This window comes from Stegodyphus dumicola, chromosome 3 (genome assembly GCF_044657685.1).
Source record: "Stegodyphus dumicola isolate Sdum_Otavi_A_Nest chromosome 3, ASM4465768v1".
Taxonomy (NCBI): domain Eukaryota; kingdom Metazoa; phylum Arthropoda; class Arachnida; order Araneae; family Eresidae; genus Stegodyphus; species Stegodyphus dumicola.
The window spans coordinates 270668313-270680790 of NC_140770.1; the positions used below are offsets into that span (position 1 = coordinate 270668313).

Genomic DNA, 12478 nt, shown 5'->3' on the forward strand with positions numbered 1-12478 from the left:
TTAATATGTTGTTCAAACGTACTACTCGTTATAATTATATCATCTAGATAAATTAAAGTTGATTTTCCTAGGACAGGCTTTAGAACAATGTCCATAGCTCTCTGGAATGTTGATGGGGCCCCACACAACCCAAAAGGCATGCGTAAAAATGCATAAGTGCCCGATTTTGTTATAAACGCGGTTTTATGTATATCTTCGGGTCTCATAGCTATTTGATAGTAGCCAGACGTTAAGTCCAAAGTAGACATATATCTTGTCGATTTGATCTGTCTAATGATCTCGTCTATAACCGGCAAAGGGTAAACTGGAAATTTGGTAATACTATTTAGTTTTCTGTAATCAATAGCAAACCTCCAAGCCCTTTTATCCGAAGGAGGAAACTCGTTCTTTTTCCTACATAGTACGACTGGACTCGCGTACTCACTATTTATGGGCGTTATTATTTTATTCTTTAACATCTCCTGAATATGTTCTTTGATGATTACGTCTTTTTGTTTGTCATACCGATAAGGTTTAGTCCTACAAGGTTTTTCGGCATTTAATTGAATCTTGTGCGTCACTATTTGGCAGTTTTCTGGTTTTTCAGAAAATAAATGAGAAAAATTACTCACCACTTGCTGTATTGCTTTCCTTTCATGGTCATTCAGATGGCTGAGGTCCACTTGCGGTGTCTCCACAGGTTCCACCACCCTCTGGTCCATCTCCAACACCACGGAACTATCTTGAAAATTCAATTTGGCCCTCGCGGCCCTTAAAAACTCCATACCTAAAATAAGAGAATGTTGCAGATCTTTCACCACAAAAATTAATACTTTGAGACTTTCCTCTTTTACCTGTAAGTTTAATGATAATTTCCCGATGCAGTGACATGTTTTTCCATGCGCCGCTATAATTTCCGTATTTTTGGTTTTAAATAATCGTACCCTATAAAAATTCTTTTTGAAGAAATTTTCACTCATAAAATTTCCTTCTGCTCCTGTATCGATGAGGGCTTCTACTGGTACATCGCCAACCAGGACTTGTATAATTGGTAGCTGTGAGTTTTTTACGATGACCGTATTTAAATGTCTATTTGAGGGTTTTTTTAAAACTTCCGGGGTCTGGACCCTCCCTTTCACAGGCCCCTCTACTCGTTTAAAGCTTTCCTTTCAATCTGTGTCTTCTGGGTACGCGGATGTTTATTTTCAAATTTTCTTTTTGGGCCTTGACCTTCGAGTTTCGATGAGTTAGGTTGATAGCTCTTTCCCCCATAAGAGCGATTTCCATTTCTGGTTTCCTCATTTGAAGATTTCCTTCGGGTACTTCGAGAATATGTTTCCCCTCTCGCTTTTTCCGCTATTCTGCGATTTTGAAACTTCACCGCCAATTCGAAGAGTTCCTGCAATGTGCTTGGGTTTCTAATTTCAAAGTAGTCTTGAACAGCGGGTAACAATCTTGGTAATATTATTTCAATAATTTCCGCATCGGGTTTCTTTCCATACAGCATATCCGTTAGCTTGATTTTTCGTAGAATAAAGTCCGTCAATTCTGCTATATCCCGTTGATAGAAACTATATAGTTCGGCTTCCAGCCGTGCGCGATCTTTCACTATGGGGAAGGCCTTTACTAACGATTTTTTGAAATTTTCAAATATATATGTCTGGCTTCCAAATTCCCCTAATAAAAATTTGCCTATGTTTTTCCACCATAGCGCGGCCTATCCTCTTAGTGCTGATGAGGCGATGGCAACTTTTTGTCTTTCAGGCACAGGGTAGAGCTGAAAGTGGTTTTCTAGACCTTCTAGAAATACCGCCACCGAATTTTTTCCGTCGAAATGGACGTTTGGCTTGATTGACGCTCTCAAAGTCTGGACCAGGTATCCAAATCCTTCTAACTGGCTTGTCATTTCTTGGTGTTGTCCAGCGGCTTCCATCCAGTTTTCGGCCATTTCAGTTCGATAAGTGTTCGGGCGCCAATGTAACGTTGCGCGCCTCCAACTTGCACGCAACCAAGAGGTGACTGTGGAAACTGGATAAAACACCGAGTCTTGTGAAGGGTTTAAGTCCCTTTTTATTCAACGTAATAAATTACAATTGCGTGCTCTTGACGCTTACAGACGGCGCCAACTCGGCGGTCAAATAAAAATAATAACCTGAAAGGAAATTAAAGACAAGACTCTAACTACGAGGCTCTCTAAAATAACTAACTCACCGCGTTTTACAATACCGCTGCTAATTCAGCAGACTTGAAGCTCACTTGAACGATTAACACTACTTCCCGCCAAGCACATAGGCCGAAACGCGGGGTTCTTCAATTTCTCGCTAACTACCTCCGCGCTCGTGAAGTAAGAATATCACACACAGAACTCGTTTCCTTCTATTTAAATCATAATACTTCCGCTGATAATTTGAATCCTTGCGCGTTCTACTCAAATTTACATATTCTAGCATTGGCAGTTCCAGGGGAAAGTAAGGCTTGACAGGAAAGATAGTTTAAACTTAAAATAAATGTTAGTTAAAATAAATATAAACCCTACAAATTTATGTAAAAATTGTAGTTTAATTTCTAAATGCTTGACGAATTTTGGAAAAACATTTGATTTTGTACATTAATTTACGTATATGATTTTAAAATTTCGACATCTAAAAATATAGCGGAATTTTCACAGATTATAGTAAAACAAACTTTTCGCACCCTTTTAGAATTAGAATGATTAGAAAAAAATATTAATACAGTAGGTTTCTACATTTATTTAATGTTTTATAGATTTGAGTAAAAGGCGTTTATTTCAGTAAAATAGCTTTGAGTTTGCAATTTGGCGCACTTAATGACAAATTAGTAATATTCATTTTTCATTATAGCTTCAGATAAAATGCTCGTTTGAATATTGTTCTTACATCCAATTTCTAAAATGGAATATTGTTGCGCCATTCTCTGATTGACGTTCAGTTATTTTTTATTTCGCAATTTCTTTATAATTTACTGCTTGTTTAAATATGATTAAAACTAATAACTAAGAATAATGTCCAAAAATTTAGATAGCGTGTATCAGACACTAAAAAAGGAAAATAAAATACTGTTTAAAAATGTTTTATATAATAAGCTTTTATTTAAAATTAATATGATAATTAATGCACTAAAAGGTGAAAAAAATTCGAATATCAGGTATCCAATAAAGTTCGTACGGTTTTTGAGACAGTTACTTTGGCGCGTTAGTGGGGTCAAATTGATTCTGATGACGTCATATGTTTACATTTCTATCAAACCTTAATCAGTAGAGAGTTGATAGTGCATCGCACGTTTCGCTATCGACTTTCTAAAAAACGAAATTTTCGGAAAAATATGTCATTCTAAAAGGAGATTTTGAGAGCTACTTTCCTTTACGAGTAAAAATTAGGAAACAAAGATGCAGAGAAGGCTAGAGGAATATGCTCCGCGTTTGGAGAGACATCAGTGAGTTAACGGACTGCTCAAAAGCGATTCAAGCGATTTGCTTCCGGAAACGCGATCCTTGAAGATAAGCCTTATGTTGGTTGTCTATCCACCCTCGACAAAGTACAGCTGGAGGAAAAAATGAAGCAGAGCCTTCGTTAAACCAGCCAGGAGCTTGCACACAGGTTTGAAGTAGCTGACGAAACCATTCGATGACATCTTCATAACCATGGAAACTAAATAAATATGTTTCTCCTGTCCTGTCCGAGGAAACGTTCGTCCCAGTCCTGTCCCAGTTCGAAGGATTGAACATCTACTTGTTGTTGCAGTTGTGCCATAATAAAGCTCCGTTATTGGACAGATCTTGATATGTGACAAAATGGATCATGTATGATAACAGGAAGATGAAACATCATTAGTCGAATTCTGGTTCAATCTCATTGGCCGCTAAACCGGACATTCACCAAAAGAAGATAATGATGTGTTTTGACCACATGCGGTATTGTCCACTATGGATATCTTAGAAAGCGAAAACACCCTAACAGCCGATGTCTATTAGTCACAAATGCAAATAGTTTTAGTTGCATTACACCGGAAACAAGTTAGCATTGGTCACCAGAAACAGTTAGCATTGGTCACCAGAAACAGTTAGCATTGGTCAACCGAAGAGGAGATCACCACGATAATGCCAGACCTCATAGGGAAAAGCGATAAAGAGGTTATCAAAACATCGGGTTACGAAATTTTGCCTTAGCCATCCTATTCTCCGGGTATTGTTCCATTAGACTATTGCCTTAGTGCAATGCAACTAATAATGTTTTTAGCCATGGATGGTCAGCTGTACGAAGTACAGTTTCGAAAATGCGACGATGTCACAACGCCTATATCACAATTTTTGGACTTAAAAGGATTTTTCTTTAAAAAAGATCATTAACAAGTAAATGTCTCATTGGGAACATGTTGGCCAAATGAAAAAAAATGATGATTATTTCGGAGAATAAAATGTGTGTTTAAGATTCTTATGGACCATTTTTTATGCGTAACGGAAGCGGCATGAACTTTCTTTGTTACCTGAGTGGAAATAATAAATTAAATAATCTTATTTATAGAATACATCTATAATTTTATATTACCAATGATAAAAATGAGGAGCGCTTAAAAACTGAAATCTGTACATTTAATTCCTTTGTCAAGTATATAAGCTTTTATCTTTATTAATTTACTATTAATATAATTGCACGGTCAGATAAATAAACTATTATCTTTTTTTTTAAATTTAACACGAGCGCCTCCACGCTTTTATTATTCATAATATAAATTTATAGATGAATTCTCTAAATTGAACTATTTAATCTGTTAGTCTCATTAAAGTATATGATAAATTATTTTTCTTTTTTAAGTGCATTAAATTATCCTATCCATTTAAATAAAAGCTGATTATTATATATAAACCTCATTTTTAAATATAATTTATTTGAAACCAACATTTATAATATCAGTAGCAGGCGAAATATCAAATTCAATAAATCCGAAAATTAGTATCCCTTCAAAATCAATAAAGCAAAAAAAGCAAACAAAATGAATGTTTATCCTTAAAAAAAAAAAAAAATTAGAAATTTTAAGTTTAAAGTTTTATTAAACGTTGAGGTAGCTAATTCTTATGCTTTGCGACAATAATAGTTGAAAACATTTTGTAGAAAAAATGTCTATTCTTAAAAAACGCACATTCTGTTAAATTAAATAAATAGAATATCAAGACTCTCCAATTCAGAAAGAATTTCTTCTTAAACACAGCTATCTGCTTTGAAATACTGTGCAATGATTCTCAAACTGAACTGTTATCCCTAAATCATATTTGCTCTAGTATGCCGAAAACGCCTGGAACTATGTGATGGTTTTATGCCATAATATTGCAGTTGATTGATGATGATGAAGTTAAAATATTTATCATATTGAGTTCCCTACTTACAGGAAACAATTTGTGGGACACACAGTTTAATTCATAATCCATTTATGAATTTCGGTACTGTAAAAACGTGCTAAGAATATATAACTTGTGTCTGAAATAAATGAATTTCGCGCAGTGTATTACTTTGGCGTACCAAAGGCAGGCATGATTTGAGATTTGCTCTAAAATATGATTTCACTTGTTCAAGGTTTCGTTTAGATAATTAATCAAATTATTTTATTTTAATTCGCTTTTCTGTCCTTCTCGGTTCCTATTTGCCTGCTAGAACGTAAATTTGTTACTCATGTGTATTTAAATAAGATGAAAAAGGAGAAAGTATTTAAAGGAATGTTTTAGAGGGTAGAATCAGAGCATGTTCCCTCTGCGGAGGGTTACGTTGCTAATTTGACTTTCCTGACTTGTTCTGGTTTGCCTAACTTACATTTACTTAGTTAAGTCAATTTCATTACTCTTGATTTAAGTCATAAATGCTGGGTATGTTTGTAAGCACCAGTGGTACATTCTGTTAACTTTTATTTGTGTTAAATAAAATGATTCTTTACATCTTTTCCCAGTCTGTCTGATACTTAACAAAATATAAGGATAATTCACTTAAATTCTTAGAAGTTTCGTATATTTAATGCTACTAAAAATCAAGGAACTTTATACTCGTATGATATAAGATTAAAAGTTAATATTGGGGAAAAAAAGGAATAATGATAATATGAGATATGCAGTTTGAGCTTCTTATCTCATACACCATTGTTTCAAAATGATTAATTAAATTAAAAAAATAACTGATTTTTATGATCTAGTGCATTCTTCATAATCAACATTTATTTTACAGTTTTTAATCCAGGACTTTTACTCTCTCCCCTATTCGACAAGAATCGACCATAGTAAGTTACTTGTCTATTTCGCATACTTCTTTAAATTTAATTTGGTCTAAAATGCACTTTTTTACATTGCTATTAGTTCATTTATAACAGAATTTAAGAACAACAGCAGCAGAAAATATCAATTTAGATTTTTGCATTTATTTCAGTTATTTGAATTTTGGAGCCCTTGGTTCTTTGGCTGGTCACGAAATGATGCACGGATTCGATGATGAAGGTAATTATTTACAATAAAATGTCCTCCAATATACTGTATGTGTAGAAGCATATGTCATATATATACCGGGTGATCAAAAAGTCATTATAAATTTGAAAACTTGATAAATCACAGAATAATGTAGATAGACAGGTAAAAATTGACACACATACTTAGAATGACATGGGGTTTTATTAGAAAAGCAATAATTAGAAAAGCAATAATCTGATCAGAAAAGCAATAATTAGCATAACAAATTAAGACAAAGCAAAGATGATGTTCTTTACAGGAAATGCTCAATATGTTCACCATCATTCCTCAGCAATAGCTGTAGTCGAGGAATAATGTTATGAACAGCACTGTAAAGCATGTCCGGAGTTATGGTGAGACATTGGCGTCGGATGTTGTTTTTCAGCATCCCTAGAGATGTCGGTCGATCACGATACACTTGAGACTTCAGGTAACCCCAAAGCCAATAATCGCACGGACTGAGGTCTGGAGACATGGGAGGCCAAGCATGACGAAAATGGCGGCTGAGCACACGATCATCACCAAACGACGCGCGCAAGAGATCTTTCATGCGTCTAGCAATATGGGGTGGAGCGCCATCCTGCATAAAAATCGTACGTTCCAGCAGGTGTTTATCAGCCAGGCTGAGGACGATGCAATTCTGTAACTTATCGGCGTACCTCTCACCCGTCACGGTAGCAGTTACAAAACCAGAATCACGCATTTCCTCGAAGAAAAAAAGCCCGATAACAGTAGATGTGGTAAATCCAACCCATACCGTGACTTTCTCGTCGTGCAATGGAGTTTCTACGACAGTTCTAGGATTTTCGGTAGCCCAAATTCTGCAGTTGTGGGCGTTGACAGACCCTCGGAGCGTGAAATGAGCTTCATCGGTCCACAACACGTTACTCAACCAATCGTCATCTTCCGCCAATCATCATAACCATCGTAAGATTTCGCACAGCAAAATTTCTGGACATATTACCTATATGAATGCGCGTGCATTTCCCAAATAGGTTGAATGCAATCAGTTTTTAAGCTGTTTAAAAGTTTCATTTGCAGATCAACAATATTGAAGTTAGAAATAGTAAAAGTCAGCTATGCTCTCATTGGTGTTCAAACTCTCGAACTTCCAACTACCACCTGAAGGTGCTTTCAGTCACACCAGAAACATACGCGGTGAGGAAAGGAGAAAATTGCTTACAGATTGACAGGAAGCTTATGACCACTTCAGTTACATTTGTATGCTTCTGTTCCGAAAACAATTTTCTCATTTGGTTTTAGAATTTCATGCTTAAAAATACGCAAGAATCAAAATGTTCATTTCTTTTCATTCATCACTTTTAATACTTCGGATAACATTGCAGGTCGGCAGTTTAATAAAGTTGGTAATAATGTCAACTGGTGGGATAGAGAATCAGATGAGATTTTCAGGACGAAAGCCCAGTGTATCATAGAGCAGTATGGTAACTACACTGCTGAAAATGGACTACAGGTAATATATATTTGGTACTGTTCCTATAAATCTAAGATGCATGCACAGTATCAATGCTATTTATATACGATAGATACAATTCTGAAGAGTACGTATGAAACGATTCGTATGAAAAAAGACAAGTTCCGGATCTAAAATACCAACAAAAATATTTGAAAGAAACCACCGAAAATATTTATCTTTATTATTTTATTGAAAGAAAAGCATATGTAATAATATTTAACGAAAGTGTATTAAAGTTCATTTGCATTCGAAATTTAAATAATTCGTCATGACCAATAAAAGTTTTCCACAAAAAAAGAAGTTTTTGTTGTTCTTCACGAACAATAAAAAATCTCATGTGTACTTTACATGACTTCCTTGTACGGAATGTTAAATTATACGCAATTTTTCTTGCATTTCATTTAAACTTATTTCCTCGAATTTCATTTAAACTTATTTCCTCGAATTTCATTAGAGATATATTTCTCTAATGAATTCGAGAAATATCTCTCTAATGAAATCCGACTATTTACTCGACTAAAAATTAAATTAACATCACTCGACTAAATTCGACTAAAATTTTATAAACAACTTTTTGTGGGAAAATATAAAATTTAGGTATCACTCGTAGAAAAGAATTCGAATGTACATCCATATCTTTAAAACCTTTTATTTGGTTGTAAAACTTCGTTTCGATGCCTCTATGTTGGTCCGAGTTGTATAGTTATTAAATATTTATCGGAGCAGAAAACAGGAAAACTCAGCAATGCCTTCGAGGGGTTCGAATCCGGACCTCGGATTGTAGCTGGACGTGTTTTCAATTACATAACGAAAGTATGCGGCAAGAAAGCAGAATATGTCTTACAAAGTATAGGAAAAAGTGGCCATTGATCCTTACTGTTTCTCATTCCATCGCATTTGCCAAGCCCTCGATATCACATTCCTTGTTCTTGTAGGGGATAATTTACATTCCGAGATCTTTCTAAATTTAAAAACATTTGGAATCACTCGGTAAACTGAAATTTCACACATCACTAAAGAAAAAAACATATCTATGCTGTAGATTTCAGGTGATCTACTTTGCGGTGAATTCAGTAAAATACAAACCACTGGTTTTCTGACGTAGCACTCCTGGTTAAATTTCTGTGCGTTGACCGCTTTTAGCCATTAACCTTGTTTACGACAAATTTTACAAGTTAGAGCCTTCCCGCGTGTTAAATTATCCTGTGAACCGCTTGGCTGAACTTTTTAATTTTAAGTTCATCGTTACCTGTTTGAGTTAAGACAGGAGTGTTGGATTTTGTGTGCGCCTAAATGAGGCGAACTGTGAAATTATATTAAGGGCGCTGTATATCTTAGAAACCGAGATTTTGGTCAAAAAACAACTCCTTTTTTTGTTCTTAGGCTCGATGAAAGTATTACTTATGTTTACAAAACTGTTTGAATTTTGTTCCTACGTTCATTTAAACCGAAGTTATGATACTTTATTTGACACCATGTTCTTGAAAAGCATACCAAAAGTGCACAATACATAAATATTAAAAAGGCCGGAGTGGGTGTGTCAGAGTTGTTTACTTTTATTTTCGAGGCTTAAAACTTTATTCAATTAATTGCATTTTAAAGACCAAAAAGTATTTTTATGATAGCAACAAAACAAAGTTCTAAAATATTTTCAAGCTGTGTGTTATGAATTCAGTAACGCATTTTCACTCGTGTTTTGATTCTGTGTTTACATTGCTGATAAGCGTTTTTTTATTTATTACTGAGTAATATTCATTAATTTTTATAGGTATAGATAGATATTGGTATACATTAGATGTAGGTATGGCAAATTAGGTATAGATATTGGTTACTACACTGCAAACGAGTATGAAATGTTTGATGTTAACCATATCGACAATGCAAAACAACATTTCCTGATTTGGCTTTAAAAACCAGAGAAAATTTTTAAAAGTTGCGAGAAGGCAAAAAAATGTAAATTCTGAAAAACAAGAGGGCATTAGTTATAAATCAGTGGAATTTTAAGTTTACAAATTGATTAAAAGTAGGTAATCGAATGTTTGAATTCTCGTTTTTCATTTTTTGTGTTTTAATGCTAACAGGAAACACAATATCTTTAAAAATGACCACTTAAATCCTATGCAATTTGGTATACATGTTTAGAACACTTTCAGTAAGGAGGCAGACTATTTAATAGTTGATAAATGCATTTTTTATAAAGTTATTAAGTGTTAAACATGAATTTAATGAGAAAATATGCTTTTTCTTTGTTATATTACACAATCTAGCTTAAAAATTTTTAAATAACTTCCTAGCTTTAAAATAATAGTCTACCTCCTTGAGAATATCCTTATTATGAGTTTGCATTTTACAAAATGGGAAAATAGATTATACTTTTTTTAACACAGTGTTTCTAATTTACTGTAAATATTGCTGTTTTTTGTTACTTGTTTTCTTACTTTACTCCAAAAAATACAAAATTAATGGTCATTAAATAATAACTCAACTTCTTCATTTTTTCATCATTAATTACTTTAGAGGCAAAATAAAATGCACAAACTTAAAAATTTTTAAAAAAGTGTTCGAATGTATACGGCCCCTTAATATTTGTCGTCCTTAAGACTCGGGAATAATTCCTTGCCCTAGGTCTCGTTAGTTTACGTTACGACGAAAACTATACTTTATACTATGTTAAGACAGGTGACAGGTGACGGAGGACGGGGACACCTGGTGTCTAACAAAGCTAAGCAGGTATAGGTCTCACGCCCTCCACTATCGTATCTTAAGGTATCTGCCTACGTTCGGAGCACTTTTTTTTAAAAACATAGAATTCTGATGAAATATATATTTATTTAGTCAAAATATGATATCAAATCATGAAAATAAGTAAATTTTTAGGAATATTTTTATAAATTTTTGAAATATATGCAATTTTATGCAAATTTTTAGGAGAATTTAAGACTTACGTTAAATGCCGTATATTTTTTCTCACAGCATATATTTCAATTTTTTTTATACTGTATATTACTACAACACTTATCTGTGTTATGAACTAAAATGTATATGATATTTCTAAAATTTACTAAAATATGTGTAATTACATGAAAAAACACAGTTTTTTGTAAAATATTTCTTATCGTTTTATATAGAAATACTTATAAAACAATTAAATTAATAAATATTACTTAGATTGTAGCTTAAAACCTAATAAATAATATAGAAAACATTTTAGTGAAATTTAATAGAGATATCTTTAGAACATTTTGAGTAATTACATTTCTTGTATGTAAAAACACTAGAAAAATTAGTTTTTCAGAAAACGCATTTAAAGATTTCACATTAACAGAAAAACTGTTCTGTTGTATTTACACACTTAAAATTCTCCACATTTGTACATCACACCCTCCATATCTTTATACTTAAGTAATTTTGATTTCCTCTTTGATTTTAATTTTTTTCTGGCTATTTTCGAAATGAGCGACGAATGAATTTTCGAGTTCTTTATTCTTTCGTTATCAATTCCAAAGTAATTTTTAATCATTTCTTGTTCAATTGATATACCTAAATATTCAAACACAGGAAGTAATCCAAGATACCCTGAATTAAAAATTAAAACGGCTATATATGCACCCAGCAACATAGTCTTTATACCTAATCGCAATGTTGCCAAACCCAGTTAAAAAAACCGCAATGTTGCCAGTCCCAGTTCAAAGAATTAAGGCAAATAATTATTGCCAGAAACAAAAAAAAGTACCCAGAATTGAAATGAAATGTTTTAGCACAATTTTACACACAAACAGTTAAAAAAAAGCACGGATAACAACATTGTTTATTTTTAAGTTGAGCCTTTTAAATGGCACTTCCGGTCTTTCTGCTTTCAATTCCAGTGCAGTTAATTGGCTATACCTTCTCTTCTAATTATCACAAACGTAAAAATGAACCATTTTCGGAATCCTACAAAATTGACCTTTCAAATTGGGCAATAAAAAAAATCGAATTTTTTCGCCGAAATCGTTTTTTTAACGTAGGCAGATACCTTAAACCAGCATCTCCCAAGGCCCAGGAAGCCTACCTCGGGAATGCTTTAGCTTCTCTATGAAGTCGCATGAACAAACTGCGACCTGGATGATTTTACATGAAAGCGTTAGCTGCATGAATATATAAACATTAGCTGTTAGAATGCGCTGGTGATGCTCTTGGGCGCTCGTTGCCATAATTCCTACCTACATCAAATACTGTTACTACAAATAATAATAATTCTTAAATACAACAAATGCTCGCAATACTACATTAAATATGATACGTTAGTTAGATACATTAATACATAGGATACATTTTAAGTTCCATGTATACATTGGTTATAGATTTGAGAGTTTGATTACAGTAAGATACTTGAATACGTTAAAATAAAAAATAATATTTTTTTGACTGCTGTTGCACTGAATCTTACTAAGCCTTAATGTTACTCCTAATACGTGTAGCACAAATAAACAAGTGATAATTTGAGTGCTTAACCAAAAGGGGGAAGCGCGAACCTTTCC

General features: G+C 33.6%; 1 protein-coding gene across 1 annotated transcript in view; it reads left to right on the forward strand.

The window, feature by feature from the left end:
- LOC118191218 (neprilysin-2-like) overlaps nt 1–12478 on the forward strand; it is a 52233-nt gene that overhangs the window by 21877 nt on the left and 17878 nt on the right. Inside the window, exons 6-8 of the mRNA XM_085814141.1 lie at nt 6207–6258; nt 6405–6472; nt 7828–7955. Of these exons, the coding sequence (XP_085670267.1) occupies nt 6207–6258; nt 6405–6472; nt 7828–7955 (248 nt within the window). The remainder of the gene's footprint in view (nt 1–6206; nt 6259–6404; nt 6473–7827; nt 7956–12478) is intronic.